At 39.9% G+C, this 15,886-nt stretch overlaps 1 protein-coding gene across 18 annotated transcripts in view; it reads left to right on the top strand.

Annotated features, from left to right (window-relative positions):
• PARD3 (par-3 family cell polarity regulator) overlaps nucleotides 1-15,886 on the top strand; it is a 447,799-nt gene that overhangs the window by 161,510 nt on the left and 270,403 nt on the right. For all 18 annotated transcript variants that reach the window (XM_066991517.1, XM_066991514.1, XM_066991515.1 and 15 more), the window contains one exon: nucleotides 14,668-14,846. In XM_066991517.1, the coding sequence (XP_066847618.1) occupies nucleotides 14,668-14,846 (179 nt within the window). The remainder of the gene's footprint in view (nucleotides 1-14,667; nucleotides 14,847-15,886) is intronic.

Below are 15,886 nucleotides of genomic sequence, written 5' to 3' on the forward strand. Positions count from 1 at the left end.
AACCATCTTTAGAATCTGAGACCTGGTCCGTGCCAAAAACAGAGAGAAAAAAAATAAAAGAAACCAAACCCTTAAAAGAAATGAAAAGGAAGGATAATCCCACATGATTACACTTTTGTTATTTCTCAAGTGTTAATCACAAAATGAAAAATGGTATTGTGTGTAATCGTAGATTTGTGTAAGTGCATGATGACATTTTGAATTACCTTTCCTGAAACACAAACTGTGGATGTCTCAGACGCAGCAGACATTCAGTGAATTGCAAAGCTTTAAAAATGACAGTCCTGGGGTTTTGATGGATTCTCTGTCTCCTGAAGTCTTGAAATTAAAGTCAATATTTTTCTGTATTTCCAACAGAAGTTAAAGACTAAATGCAGACATTATTGCACAGCGTACCTGGGCTTATATAGGTGTTTGACAAGATGATCACAGGGTGTCTTCGGGATTTGAGTTGTGAGGCTTGTTCGGAGACTTGCCGTGGTGCTGCAGTGTGTGAGGTGAACCATTCTTTGCATGCTTGGCCTTGTGCTTTTCTCATTTAACATTCTTCCTTATTTATTTTCTTACGTTTTCTTTTTTTTTTTTTGTTGTTGCAGTTTCTCCAGCTGCACTCCCTTCCCGTGATTACCCTGCCTGCTCCAGCCAGTTCTGTGGTCTTCTCATCCCGTTTCCCTTCTCTGCCTGTGTGGTTTTAATCCCCTTTCCTCCTGCAAGACAGCCAGCAACCTTCTTTCACTTCCACCCATGCCCCGGGTTGTTTGTAGGCGGAGAGCTAGTAGTTCTGTTGGTGGTGTTGGTGTTTTATTACTTTAAGGAGAAAAGGGAGACAATTCACTTTACGTTATTTTTGCATTTGCGTTTTGGTTTGGTTCCTCCTTCGTGCAGCCCGCGGCTGTGCAGCAGCACCTGGTTCCTTCACAGTGGCGCGGCCTGGTCCCGGCCTCCTGTCAGACTGACTGGAGACGGAGCCAATGCCCCAAAAACCAGGCTGCCAAACACCCTGCATCGATGTTTTACACGTTCTTGGCCCATCAACAGCGACTGATCTGGCTTGGCTCAGCTAAAAAATGGACATCTTGAGCCCTTTCTTCCCAGAGTATTTCTCCTCCTTACAGTACTCGGTGGCCAACTGCTGGCGTAGCTGTAGCAGTGACAATGCCTGAAATGGTGTTTTGCAAGTGTGGCTCCACTTATCTGGTGGAAAACCAGCTTATAATATCTCTGTCTGTGCTGAGGGCTTTGTACTCTTGTGGCTCTTATTGTTGAACCACCGATGCATAAGAGCTAGTTTACCTTACAGATAATGTTATTTTTTTTTCAAATAGAAAAATAGGTTAAAAATGTAAAGCACCACACAAATGCTAAGTATTGTTACAAAACGCAAAAATGATGATGATATAAAATTCTGTGAGAAAAGCCATGCAGAAATGCCTGTAGACCTAGGTTTTTATTCCTTTGCTTTTACAGAAAAAGACCCAAAATACTTATGCAATATTAATTCAGGATATACAGCAAATTGGCGTTTGGAAGCATTCAATTTTCTTCATAATTGTTCTCCATTCACTTGGCAGATTATCAGTAATTTCAGGGAATTAGAGATGCTCCTTTCAGAAGTTTCTAGTGAACTCTTTAGAATTGTCAAACAATGACAAACCTGCCACTTAGGCAGCAATTTTCCCTCTCACTGTCCTCGCACTAATGTTATATTGCTGTTTGGAAAGGCTAGACAAGCAAACTGCCGTGTAGTAAATCAGGAGAAATTTTTTTCAGCCTCATGCTGCTGAGTGAATTTTGATCCAAGATTTTTTTTTCACATGTTTTGTTCATGCAAAGACTTTTATCCTCCCATGTGGGTTTGGGAAGGTTGTTTTTTCTTGGTAGCAAGATTTGCAAAAGTATATTTTGCTAAAGAACTTAATACTATATTTTTGCAGATTAAGCTTTCATTTCTTTCGTAATCTCCAGATGAGTCCCACAGGCTAGTAATTTGAAGTGTACGATGTCCAGGTCTTCTGTTTCCATCTGCTGTAAAAAGAAAAAGAGATTGTTTGACGTGGTTGTCTGTGGGATTCGGAGACCCAGTGGGGTGGGCTAGGTCCCCAGCTGCGGGTTTTGGAAGCGCTGAGCAGCATCTCTCTGCCTCTCCTGGCATTAGTGGGGACAAGGGGACCAACTTCCCAGTGCTGCCCTTGTACCAACCATGAGTGGTGGCTGAGGACATCTGCATGTGGGATTGGGTTAGGGTTAGGGTTAGGGTTAGGGTGTTGGCTCCTGTTCCTTTCACTGTAACTGCTTCCAGCTCTGCTGCGCTGCTGCTGCTGTGGGGCGCAAAGCTCACAGAGGTGTCTAATTGCTTTTCTCTCCACCAGTATGGAAACAACAGAAATGACGAGCCTCGATCAGTGCATCGAGTCCAGGAGTTGTTTTTGAGATTGCCCAAGTGTTTCAGAGGAACGTGTGAGGCAGTTTGCTTTGGACAAAGGGTTTTGTTAATCTCAGAAAAATGCAAATATACCTGTTTGCTTTGTTTTAGTCTGCCCTTCGTTAGAAGTGCCATAGTAAGCACACAAAAAGTACAATGATGCTTAGATTCCAAGAGCTTAGAAATGATAAAAACTGGACCTGCATCTGAGAGCCCTTCCTCCATGAGCAGCCTTGCCAGCTGTTGGCTTTTTCCTGCTGAGGCTGAGCCCCTCTCCTAGAAATACTGTTATGGGGAGGCAGGGACAACCCTCCGCTATAGATGTGATTTCCCGTATGTGCTTAGTCCTGGCTCCCCTTTTTAAATTTTTTGAAAAAGTCTGCATTTTGTACTTGTGTTATGTGACCAATCGATTTGTTTTCTCTGCTCCTAAATTTGAACTTTGAGTCTAAGACAAAGTGTGTTGGACATACTTTGGAAGTATTTTCAAATGTTTTAAAAATAAACAAATCCAAGCCCTTCTGAGGCACAAACTTGAACTATGTTATGAATTAATAACTTTTTAAGTAGCTTTACAAATTCCAGAGAAGAAACACAAGGCAATGAACTTACTCTCAAAAGCTATTTAGTTTCAAAAAACATGTGACAAATATTTTTAGTTTAAGTGACTATGCTTCATATTCAGTTAAAAATGCCAACTAAATGCAATGGGTATCTGTATGAATGCAGATTTACTTTTATTCTGTAGTGGACTTAAAAAACATCTGCATGAGTGGTTATAGGGTTCTCTGTTTTAAATAACCTTTTTTATTTGTAGTGATGAGCTAGTGTCATAGATACTGTTTTAAATGATACATTTTTTGACATCTGATATGGAATATTAAATACGCTAGCTCTCATAGTTGTTAAAATGCCTGCCTCTGCCCTCAGAGATTACATAAATATTAGGTAACTAAACAATAATCTATTTCTCTGCTCTCAGATGTTTTACATGAAATTCAATATAGCTACTTTTATTAAACAGTAAACTACTTTTTAGTCAGAAGCACCACGTGTAATGTAAAAATACTGTAGTTTGGCAAAATATTTGTGAACAGTTTCGTACAGTGACTTTCAGATTTTGATCTAAGGGCTTCAAAAAACCTTCCTGCTAGAAGCACACGGACTCCTTGCTGCACGCTGCAGAGAAGCTGATGATCTGTGAGCCTGTAGATGTTCTACTCGCAGTCATCTGTGCATCTTCCCCTCGTGTATGCTGTGAAAGTCCAGGTGCTGTGTACAAACCTCATAAGGATACATGGACTGAAAAATCAATATGCTAGGGAGGTTGTAGCACCAGAAAGCTTTCTAAATTCTAATGTAAGGAAAAAAAACAGATACTGAGAATTGTTCCGTAAAATCCATCGTTCTCAGGTGGGTTAAAAAAATAACTGCATCAGTACAGGAGATGGCTCTTTTCTCCTGTGGCTTTCTTTTTGTGGTTATGCAAGATAACCATCTTCCTTTAAGGAGTGGAAAATAACTGAATTGCATTTCACAGAGCCTTTGTGGAGAACTTAAAAAAAAAAAGAAAAAATAACAGCGATTTTTACTTTTGGTTGTAGCAGCAGCATCTTGCAGGTGTGCAGCTACATGCTGGGTAGGGGAGTCCTGCCTGGTCACCACGGTGCTCTTGCAGCTGTCCTTCACCTACTGACCGTGACATCTATGAGCAGCCTAGTGTGCTCTCCTGCGGAAAGGTAGCTCCTCCCTTACCGTGGTGGCGGTTGGATGGATAGTGACCCTTCCGTGTTCCTGTCTCACTTGTGGATATGTTTTCTTGTAGACTGAGGTTGTTTGCTGTGATGGTGTGGGGTGCCTGCCATGCAGGGAGGTGGGTGCCCAGCCACGTACCAGCTGTCCTTACCGAACCTTGCAAGGACTAAAGGCCCCGATGAGCTGGGGATCTTTTTCTTCCATCGTTTCTCTTCTGTCCATAAAACTGTAGAGCTTTTGTCAGCTTTGTTGCCAGCCCATGGACAGGCATTATGCTGTATTTCTGCAGGGAGGCCTGGGAGAGAGAGGTACATGTAGGAGGAGCACGAGGCACTTAACTGTGTGCAGGTCGCAGATCAGTTGTAACAGCATTTTTCTTCTGCTCTGTGGAAAATGCAATGTGTTGGAGTGGCTTTGCAGACTACTTTTGTCCAGCAAGCTACTGGCAGTGTGTTTTCCGGGTATTCTTTCCTGGGCTATTAATTTCCCTTTGAATCTGATGGGATTCCTCTTGTTCAAGCATAGGCCTCCAATTATTCATACTAGTGGAAGAGGACTAAGTCATGTACAGTGACTGTCCCCTCCTTTTCTCATCTCAATGTATCAATGCATTTTGGGTTGCAGAACAATAAAAACCTCATTAACCACCTTTGAAGAATGAAAAATGCTTAATAGTATAAAATTAGTAATATTCATAATCATTTCTTAGTAATAATTGTAAAATAAAATGCGCCTGCCTTATGTCCCCTTTCTCTGTGAAGATAATCCCAAACTGTAGTAGCGCATTATAGAATGATACAAGGAGTGAGGCTGGTGGTGTGGAGACAGCTTGGAAAAGTTAGCTGCTGGGAGCCTGACAAATTCTGGCATGATGTACGTACCATAGTATTGCAGTAAATATCTTCTGTTAGTTCTGGCTAAAACTGTATCTCCACTAAGAAAGCCGATCTTCATCTCTGGGCTAGAACCAATCACAAATGGTGATGAAAATTGGCAACGGTAAGCCTGAAAAGTCATTGATCCAAAAATTCACAAACCGTCTTTCATGTAGCGAGATTTCTTTTTGAACTCAGCTGAGCTTCTTCTTATTTGCTTATTCTTAGTTTTGAACTTTTAGGAATAATTTTGACTCTCTTCAGCCTTAGCAATGTGACATAAAAAAAGAAGCGAGAGCTGCGTAATTAGGCATGCAGTGTAACCACGTGCTTCCAGGGCTGTAAAAGGGAGGAGGGGGAAATGTTGCTAAAGGGGTGGTGGGTTTTCTGCATTTCCAGAAGAGACCGATTCAGGCTCCCTGAAGTTGTGAGGGGTTTGGTGAAGTACATATAAATACAGGTAGGGTTGTTCAACTTCAAGCAGCAGCTAAGTCTCCTACCACTCATTAAGCTTGGTTTTAAGAAAGAAGGAGATACAGTTTATTAGTATAATCTGCTTCTAGTAGGGCAGAAGAATTAAAGATGTCTGTTGGTCCGTCACCCCTTGGAGAGCAGCAGATGTTCCATTTTATTGTCCCATTGTGGGCATTATCTAAACAATTTAACTAACAACTTCCAGTGTAGTCTAAATTGCCTTACTCCCTATTTGGCTACTGGGAGCACCAGAGGTTTTTGCAGAACGTGATCTTTAACCTTGAGAGCTAATGAGAAGATTTCAGCGCCTTGTACTGATAGCTGGAGCATCTTATTCCCCACTCAGGTAATCGGAAAGAGCTTGTTCTGACGCCAACAGGTTTGTGTTGTCCCCTGTTGCCTCTCACAGCTTCCCAGCCCATCCTCTGACCCACCTGGCCAGGGACAGCATCGCATCTCCTTGCACAGAGCTGTGCTGTCTGCCCTCCCGTGTCGTGGGCACGGCAGCCCCACTGCTGCGCATCCCAAGCCGATGAGGGCTGGGGGCATTTCATCTCGTTCGTTAAACACGCAAATACTTGATTCGTCTTTGGGGATTCGGCTTGATGCTTGTAGCTGAATGATGGAAAATAGTGCTCTTACCTCGAGATCTTCATGCCCTGTGCTTTGCCTCTGAGCTGTGTTAGTCCCCATGTGCAGAAGAGCCTTCTGCTAAAAATTATTTGTCAGAGCGTGTGGGGTGACAGGACGTGGTCTTTTCCTAGCTCTTTTGCTCATCTTGGTCACCAGCAGCAGAAACGAGCTCAGTGAAATATTAACTCACAGGGATTTGATAACACTTTAAATGAGAGCGCGTTTCTTGAGTTCCAACATGTTTCTAATAATCCCAGTAAATATTTCTGTCACGGAAACAAGAACAAGTGCCATTAAAATTACAGAAGCTGTTAGTCATTTTTAATAGTTGTTCAGGACCGTGTACGCTCTATCTTGTTGTAGAAGTTAGTTGTATTTTTTTTTGGCCATGTGAGAAACTCAGGAGCGTGCAGTAGAATATATTCCTTCCCACACCTTCTTTTTTCTTTAAACTCCATGCATGCAGATATGAAAATGTATGTACAGATCATTTCTGACAAAAAAAATCTTCTAAATTATTATATTAAAAGTTTTTTTGGTTGTCATAACTATCATAACTATCTAAAACATTTCTGTAATGAAGCTATGTGGATTTTGGGCAACACAGGTTCTGCTCCACCTCCAGGTGTTGATACCCCAAACCTGTTGCCTTCTGCTGCCTCACAGTGGCCTGTGAGCTGGATGTGAGCGTTCATTTTCATGTCTTAAATAACCTTAACTGGGTTTTTGACAATTTTGGAACTTCTCTGGAGTGAAGCAAGGCCGGAGATGGCCGTGCTCACCCTGGGCTATATATATTTAATTAAATTAAATTAATTAATTAATTAATTTTTTAACCAATCCAGAAGGGTTTTTGTTTACTTTTTACCTAAGCCCCAGCAGAAATGCTGTAGGTTTTCATTCCTCGCTGTGTGCAGTGCTGTTTGCCCTGGACAGTGTTGATGGGTAAGATTTCCTTTGCCAGCTGTGTGGGTCAGGGCAGGAGCCCCAGCAGTGCTGCTGATGAGCAGCGATGATGCTCCTCAGCCCTCGGGGCCATGCAGACCTTTATGGTTTTACAGCTGACTTTACAGGAAAGTCGTGTAGCTCCATAAATCAGGAGCAAGAGTGCTGCACGAGGTTCTGATGGAGAGTAAGGTGGGGGAGAGATTCCCGTTCCAGCTTTGTAAGGATTTGTGTAACAAGAAGTCCCCTGCTAATTACACACACACACACGCTGAATTACAATTAAGAATACCTAACTCTGGTACCTGGACACGATCCACATACGAATTTCCACCTCACACGGGAGGTGATGTATGAGGCTGTGTCAGCAACAGATGTTGAAAGTTTGATTTAAGAGGAAGTCAGAAATGGATACAGACTAAAGAAGCTGACAGGTAGTTTTGAACCCCTAATACCTTGCACTGCGGCGCAGCGGCACTTTCTGCCCACCCCTTTCACTCCTCACATAAAAGCACAGCGGTGACCTGGGGACCAGACAGAGGAGGTGATGGCACAGGGGTGACCACAGCAGGTTTTCTCTGGTTGAAACTCACTAATGAAAGAACCATAATGTGTAGTATACACATTATTATCATTCTTGGTTCTTCCTAATTGAGTTCTTCAAGTTACAATCTAAATCCTGTTGTTGCATCTCTATTTTTTCCTTTTCTCCAGGAAAAATTTGCAGACTTCCTCCTCTAAGTGAGCCTTTCCAAGCCTACCACAAGCACTTATACCACGAGCAATACACAGTTTTCCCATCATTGTATTATGTGATGGGAAATTTTAGCACTCAGTTTTAGGGGATTTTTCAAAGCTGTGGCAAGAATAATACCTGCCAACCTTCTTGGCATTATCAACTCAAACTAGCTAGGAATTTGCTCCCGTCTCTGCACACCCTTGTCTGCACCACAAAATGAGTTTTGAATGAAGATGCAAAACCCCAGTACCTTCAATAGAAAATAACTATAACTAAAAATCAGTCAGAATCTTATTGTGTAGGGTTGTTCACTGATGTCAGCAGAAGTAAAGTTGACTACAATACTTCTACTCTCACACAAGTGCTTGAAGAAGTAATGAACAGAATTTGGCAATAATTTGTAACATCTTGGGGGCTGTAAGTGCATTTTTCCTAGATCTGCAGCAATGGTGTGAAAATGGGTGAAAAGGTAATCCAGAACAATTTAAAGAAATCCACAATGAATGTACCCAAAAAACTGAGACTGCAGCTCATTAAAACATACTAAAACGTAATTTTTGACAGAGATGAGTAGAGCATTTGTAAGATCTGACATTTTTGTCTTTTCTTTTGGCATGCAAAGACATTTGCATTTTAGAAAAAAGCCCAGAGAAAGGAGATGGAAAGAGTGTACATAATTAAATTTTAATTTCAGTTTTAAAGATCTTTCCCTAATTAGCTTTAAAAGTCAGTGTCTAAGTAAATTGAGTTTCAAGGTGCAATCATTTTTTTTCCTCCCTGGATCTTAGTATTCAAAAGTAAGAAGAAAGAATACTAGAGAAAGAAAGAAGACTGTTATTTTACAGGCCTTTCAAGATAAGGATTTAACATCACCTCATTATTAAAATATCTGTGGCAGGTTGATGTTTTCTTGTTTTTAAATTTTATAGTCATTGAGCAGGCATGGAAGGGAAAACTGAAAACTTAGGTTCTACTAGAAGAAAATTAAAGTGATATTAAGTAGGTAAGGATTTTTGTCTCTTCTGCTATATAAGACTTTTTTGATGGATTGGTTGCTTTCTTTTTAATGTCATCAATTCTTCCAGACATGATGACATTTCTACATTTGTATGGGTGTTTTCTGAACAGGTTAAGACCAGAATAATATTTACAAAAATGAACGCCAACAGAGAGTTAAGAGAAGGCAGAGGTGAAGTTGTGTATTCCTTAGCACCGAGCAATGGTTATGACCATGGGAAATGCTGTAATTGTATGTGACACATGAAAGGAAAGATAGGTTTTTAAGTGAAGGGGAGATAACTCATAACAGAAGTATCAGCTTGGGAAAATAATAATAATACAAATTGAGAAGAAGAAATACATATATATATATATATATATATTTTAAAGATTTTGACCAAATAGTGTTCTCTTTGGGAAATGCTGTAAATTCTTTTACAGAATCATATCATAGTTATGTAAAAGAAGACTGGTTTCTGTAGGAGAGAAAAACATTGCTTTGTGCCATGAAGAGACAGTTAGGGGTATATATACGCTTTTCCTTTGCTGTCATGTCTGAAAATATGTTTCTGTAAAGGTCTGTATCTGGTAACGTGTGGCCACGTAGTTCTACCATTTTGCATCCTCCCAGTAGTCCTCCCTGTATTGCACGCCTGAGTTACCCTTTGAGGAAAGATGGCATAGTTGTACAGCGTGTAGGTCTTTACCTCCTGGAACTGCTTACATTTTTGTTATATTTTTCTTTTTTAATTCTAGATGCCTACTTTTGATTTGCACTGTATTGTTAATCTTGAATAGAAGTGCTGATTTATATTCATTGCTGTTAGGGTTTAATGCAGTCTGTAGCAAAGTTCACAATCAGTTATTTTTTTTGTTCTCTGACTCATTTTTTTCTATGTGAAGAGAAAAAGCATTGAAAACCTTTGTAGCAGGTCAGTTTGCAACAGCCTCAACGTTCTGTGGAAGTTATCATCATCTTGTCTCTAGAGGCTTGCAGGAATGAAAGCTGATCAGATTTGGGGGATTTGAGGTTTTGAAGGTCATAGGAGATGTTTTTCTCTCACTGTGTCCAGCTGAGTGGAACAAGGAGCTGGACTGGACCTACTGAAATTTGAACCGTCGCTGTAGGAACTGTGCTGGTGTGTGAAACTCAAGGCTAATCTAAATATTTTTAACAGGTATTTCAGTTAAATATTGATGAAGTCTTAGCTTGTAGTTTTAAATACTTCAGGCTTAAAGAAGCAGTCCTGCTGTCCTCAGCCCCAGGATGGACCCGAACTCATCCTTCTTCTTGAAGACCAATGAGGATTTGGGTGGTAGGATGAACCAGATGGGTGACACAAGCAGTAAAACTGTTGAATCTCTTTCTCCCGGCCCCGACCAGTTTTTTGATGCTGAGGTAGGATCTCTGCATCTCTCTGCATCTGAGGTAGGATTTCTCTTACATGTATGACAGAACTCGATGTACCTACAATGTACATCCAGGCTCGCTTCAAGAAACTCTGTCTAACCTGCGAAACTTCCTTGCTGAAACCTACTCTTTCCCACAGAGTTTTTTTGGTTTTACTGAATCATCATTTTCCTAGAGAAAGCTCTTGAGTGTGTGGGGGGAAGAAAAAAATAATAATAAAAAATCCTATTTGGGTCTACTCCTCAGTCTTGGGCCTGATAGCCTGTTTGAGGTGGCCAAAAATGACCTTAAGCCCATTTTTCATGTCTTAAAATTCACTGCATGCCAAACTGCAAGCTGCCAGTGATCGTGAGGAGCTGAAACATCAGCTGAAATCTTCACAGTGAAAAATTGTCCGTGCTACGCATCTTTTTCTAGTCATACCCTCTAAGCTGCTGTCTGAGAGGAAATTGATATGGGAACATATATATATGCTCCCCTCTGAAAGACCAGCAGCCTTCGCGTGGCATGGCTGCAGGCGGGGCGAGGCAGTCAGCTTTATGGATGAAATTTGCCAGATCCTCTCACGCTTTTGCTCGCGAGCACGTTTGAAAATCAGAAAAGGTGATGACCCTTTTAAAATAAAAATGGAATTGCTGGCAGGAAGGAAAGGTACAACTCTGTGTTCTTAGCGTTTAAAGATGGTTATAAAATGTATATTGGCTGTTTTTATAATTTATAGTGAAACTGCTGTTGCTTTTAATAAAATGAGACTTCCAGTCAGAGTTTCATGATTATGAATGTGGGCATTTTGTTACCCAGCTTGGATTTATCCTACAAATAACCATTTTCTAACATAACTGTGGCCATATACATAACTTAATGGGATTCTCTGTCACACATAATTCTTTCTCAACTTCTAGGGGTTGGACTTGTTGCTGAATACTTAAAGTCCTTGAATAAGGCTCAAGAACTGAGTTAGTGATGACTTTCATGATTTTTAATTTAATTTTTCCTTAATTCTTAGACTTTTAAAACTTCCTGTAATTCATTATTAGATTTACCATTTCAAGTGCTTATTTAAAAGGCACCTTAGCTGCTGAAGCAAATCAATATTTACAGTGCATTAGTGCCACAGAGAATTTGAAGCCTTGTGATTAGAGTTCATTGCTGTTTTATCCAGTCTTCAAAGAAACCCCAGACTTCAAACACTATCAGCCATCATCCTGAAATCAGTGACATTGCATTGGTCCCATGTGTACTTCATCTTGTGGTTTAATTATTAAGTTTCTTTCCTTTGATTTTCCTTTTAATATTTCAAAGTATATCGTCTTCAAATCTATAAATTTAAGGAAACCTGAAGATTGTAACCACCAATATATTGGTAGAAAAATCTGTTCAATGTATTCTTTTTTGTTGTTGTTCTAATGGACTGTATGGAAACTGAGCTAGAGCAGTCTCTCAGAATAGAGTTGGAGAGAGGAATACAGGAGATGGTATTTATCAGTTGTGGTTAACGCAGCATGAATAAGATTTAATTCCTGGATCAATACCTGGTGAAGTATTGTCCATTGCCAAGGACCATGCCCTAGAGCTCCACATACTTGTCCCATTCCAGTGATAAAAAATAAAAATAAAAATTACCAACCCCAAACTTCTAATTTAACTTGGAAATGCATAGATCTAGCACACCCAAACGATTATCTTTTATAATTCACTTTCTTGTGAAGTTTGGTTAGTAACGCAAGTTACATTTCCTTGTACATGGAGCCATTTTCATAAGGAGTGACTAGAGCTGATCAAGTTGTATCTTTGTATTAACAAAACAATGTTCTTTTGGGGATTCGGAGAAACGTTCAATAAATGTCTGAAAGTACCTCAGTAGCTAACCTTAATAAAATGAGATGGGTCATATTAAAAGTGGCTCAGCAGCAAATAAATTTTTTAGAGAAACATCTCACATTGATGTTTTCTCTGGGAAATTAATATTTGGAAATTCTGTTGCATAATTAATTTTCTGTGTTGTGAAAAGTCTCTGACACTTAGCATGGTTCAAACTGTGATGTTTTACCTACAAAGAAAAAGGCAATGCAGTGATAATTGCTCTCTCCTCTCCAGAAGTGCTGACTTGAGTTCCATTTTCTTCCCTTTATTTCTTTGTTGGCAATTCAGCTTCTCCTCTTACAGAAGTTCACTGAACTGAACTTTTGTTTTGTCAAGTAATTTGAAGAAAGAGTGTAAAAATACAAGAACATTTTGCTATCGCCATGCTTATATATAGATGTATGAGCATAAGGAGCAAGTGAACTCATGTTTGAAAATGATAATTCCCTGTTGTATGGAGGGTGGGTAGCTAAGGCAAACGGGATAATATGCATGCGCTGCTGCTTGGAACAAATATAGATTGGTATTTTTCTTAAGTGGCACCACTCATGCTACAGACCCACTTTCTTGACCAGGCTAATCCAATAAATGAGTGTCCGTTCGGAGCGAAGGCAGCAGCACAGACACCGCTGTTAATGGGTCACTTCATTATGCTTTGTGGTGCTGTTGCCTGTGACCACAGCTGTGGCACCTTTGTTATATAGATCTCTGGTGATTTGCTAGTGTACTTTTATTATGTTTATCATCTAGCGGGAAATGAGGGGCTTTGCTTTCAGCTGCTTCATAAAACTTGAAGTAGTTGAAGACAAGGCAATCAAAGAAAAACCCTCTGTTATGTGTTTTGTGAGTATATACTGAGTAATCACATTCTAAGTAGAGTTGACTCAGACCATAAATACTTTTCTGCATAATTAACGCGATCTTTCCTGAAATATTCTTTTAATTACTTCTTGTCCCATTATACTCTCGTATATACATATTTATAAAAGAAAAAAAAATCTTTGCTGGAAATTAACTCTTATGAACGTCTTTGTTATGAAAATGAAAAAAAAAAGAATTTTCAAAGGGAAGAGAAATAGTACAGTGTTAGTGGGAAAAACATTAATTAATTCTCTGTTATTCTAATTTACCAGATTGGACATGAAATAGAATGACTGTTCTGGTGTTTTGTCATGTACCACTTGTGCATATCTCAGCAGCACGAGTCCTGGTTGTTCCAAAAAGCTCCTTGCACATTTATTTTCTCTGTGTGGCATGACCTGCTATATTTCTCAGTGTCTTTATAATGCCATACAAAATAAGATTTTGTATTTTCATGTTGCTCTATGTAGCTTTAACATAATGATATTGTAAAGCTTAAGAGTAGTCAGTTATCCAACTGCTGTCATTGTGTTTTCTGGCTGGTATTGTGACATGTGAATCTTCAGCTTCTTCAGGAAGTGTTTGATCATGGCATTAAAAAGTAGTCCTGGTATCATTCTCAGATGTTGGCCAGTGTGCCTTCCCCACTGACTCTGCTTGCTCATGTGCCATAGTTTTCACCTTTTCCTTTTTCACTTTGCATTCAAGGTTCTCAGTGCAGCAGTAAAGAGAAATAAGACTGATAAATCACATCACCTCCATTCTGGTGTTGAGTGGGAGAGTGCTAAGAGGTCGCAAATGCAGGCAATGAAACTTCTGTTTGGGCACGAAGACTGTAGATGTGTGGGTATTTGCTGTAGGATAATACATGAAATTGGAAAAATTAAGTTGTATTTCAAGAGAAACTAACTTTAATGTGCCATCAAAGTTTCCAGACCTGATTTGACCTCCACGTATATTAAAAAACCCTATCTCTTTCCAACTGGTCTACCTGCCTGATGCACCATTTATTACTAATGAAATATTTTTCTCCTGTCAGTCATGCCAGCTGGAAAGCTAAGGGAATCCAGGTAAATCAACACAGACCTTCCAGACACAGTCAGGAGAAGGAATAATGCAGAACAGAAACCAGTCACTTCCTTAAGTTCTAAGAAAGGCATGGAGAGTGTATTTTCCAAGGAGAGGAGCTGCCTTTCCCTGCAGAGGCTGCTGTGCCACCCCTTGCAAGCACGCTCTGGCTGGCAGTGCCCACACTGGGAAGCGTGGTCCTAGTCCACTTCTTGTTTTGGCATCAGGCTCTTTAGACCTTTGGCTACTTGTCCTTTAAAATAGCTTTAAGTTGCCTTAGTTGGTTGCTCAAGCTTATGCTGTTCTTTTGTTTTAATGTTACACAACAACCGACAGATGGTAGCGATACCATGTTTGTACTTATAAAGCCAAAGAGCTGTACAAGGTTAAAAGAATTATGTTTGGCCCTTGTTTTCTTCTCATGTGGTCAAGCAGCAAGGCTGTGGTTTTAAAGGAAACAGACCTTGTCCTTGAGGAACTATGCTGAGGTCAATAACTGGTTACCCTGCAAAACCACATTTGGTCAAAACCACCCATCCAGAGCTTGAAAAAATATTTTTTCCTATGTGAAAAACATTTTAAATCTAGTCAGAGTTTATTTACTGTCTCTTTCGTTTTTCAGATATGCCTCTTCATGTACGGCGGAGTAGTGACCCTGCACTGATTGGCCTCTCAACATCTGTAAGTGATACAAATTTTTCTTCAGAAGAACCTTCACGGAAAAACCCTACAAGGTGGTCCACAACAGCAGGCTTCCTCAAGCAGAACACCCCTGGCGTACCCACTACTCATGAAAGAAAGGTATATTTCTTTTCACCTCTACATTCAATAAATGAGAAACGTGCATGCATCTTCACTTGTTTTGTCCTCTCATCTACTCCAGGTTTAAACCTTTGTTTTCAGACCTTGTCCAACAAACCACATTATCAACAGAACACTGTGCCAGTCACATGCGTACCTTCTTCTTAGCAAGTCCTCAGTGGCACCCACAGCAGGTGTTACAAATGTTTAATTTTGCCATTAAGTGCCATTGAAGCTCTGATTACTCATTACTCTGTTAAGCAGGGCCTAAATACTGTCACACATTTTCTTGGAATGCAAATAGGCAGTTTCTATAATGACTTCTTCTATCTCCACAGAAGTCCTAATGTCAGTGAATAATCTGCATGCCTACAGCCATTCTGGCTCTGTCTTTCTGACATAGCAATGCTAGTTTTCATTTTCTGAGGCACTAGTCAAGTAATACAAAGCAAAAATTGCAAATGCTGTATTACTTGCTTTCATTTTTTTTTTTCATTTTTTCAATATGATTTCAGTATCTCTACCTGAATTGCTTTACTAGCTGGAGAAGTCAGTAGGAAGCACTCTCCTCAGTGCATTATTGGAAAAAAAAAGAAGCTGTTAAGAAAGATTCCCTTTTGTGCAGCTCCCTACATTGCCCAACATTGTGATGGTAACATAAAAACAAACTGAAAAGGATTTTTTTTTCCAACAGAAAGTTGCCCTACAGAAAGTTGCACTTTCAGTTGCCATTCTGACTGCACAGCATAAGATTCTATCAGAAAACAGGCAGCTTATTACAGTTTTTTTTCTTTATTGTTATTAATTCTGTGTAGTATAAACACAAGCTAAAAAGATGCAGCTAGAACTCCCAAACCCCAAATAAAGAAATCTTTACATGCTGCTAAAGAAGTCACCTATCTCCCATGGGTTTTTAGTTACTTCAAAAATATCATTAAAGACACAGTGCTCATAGGCATTAAAGTCCGCATTCTTAGAGAGTTTTCAGTTTAACCTTGTACCTTTAGGTCTCTGCTTGATCAGGATTTCAGGTAGGTGAA

This window comes from Anser cygnoides, chromosome 2, assembly GCF_040182565.1.
Source record: "Anser cygnoides isolate HZ-2024a breed goose chromosome 2, Taihu_goose_T2T_genome, whole genome shotgun sequence".
Classification (NCBI taxonomy): Eukaryota; Metazoa; Chordata; class Aves; order Anseriformes; family Anatidae; genus Anser; species Anser cygnoides.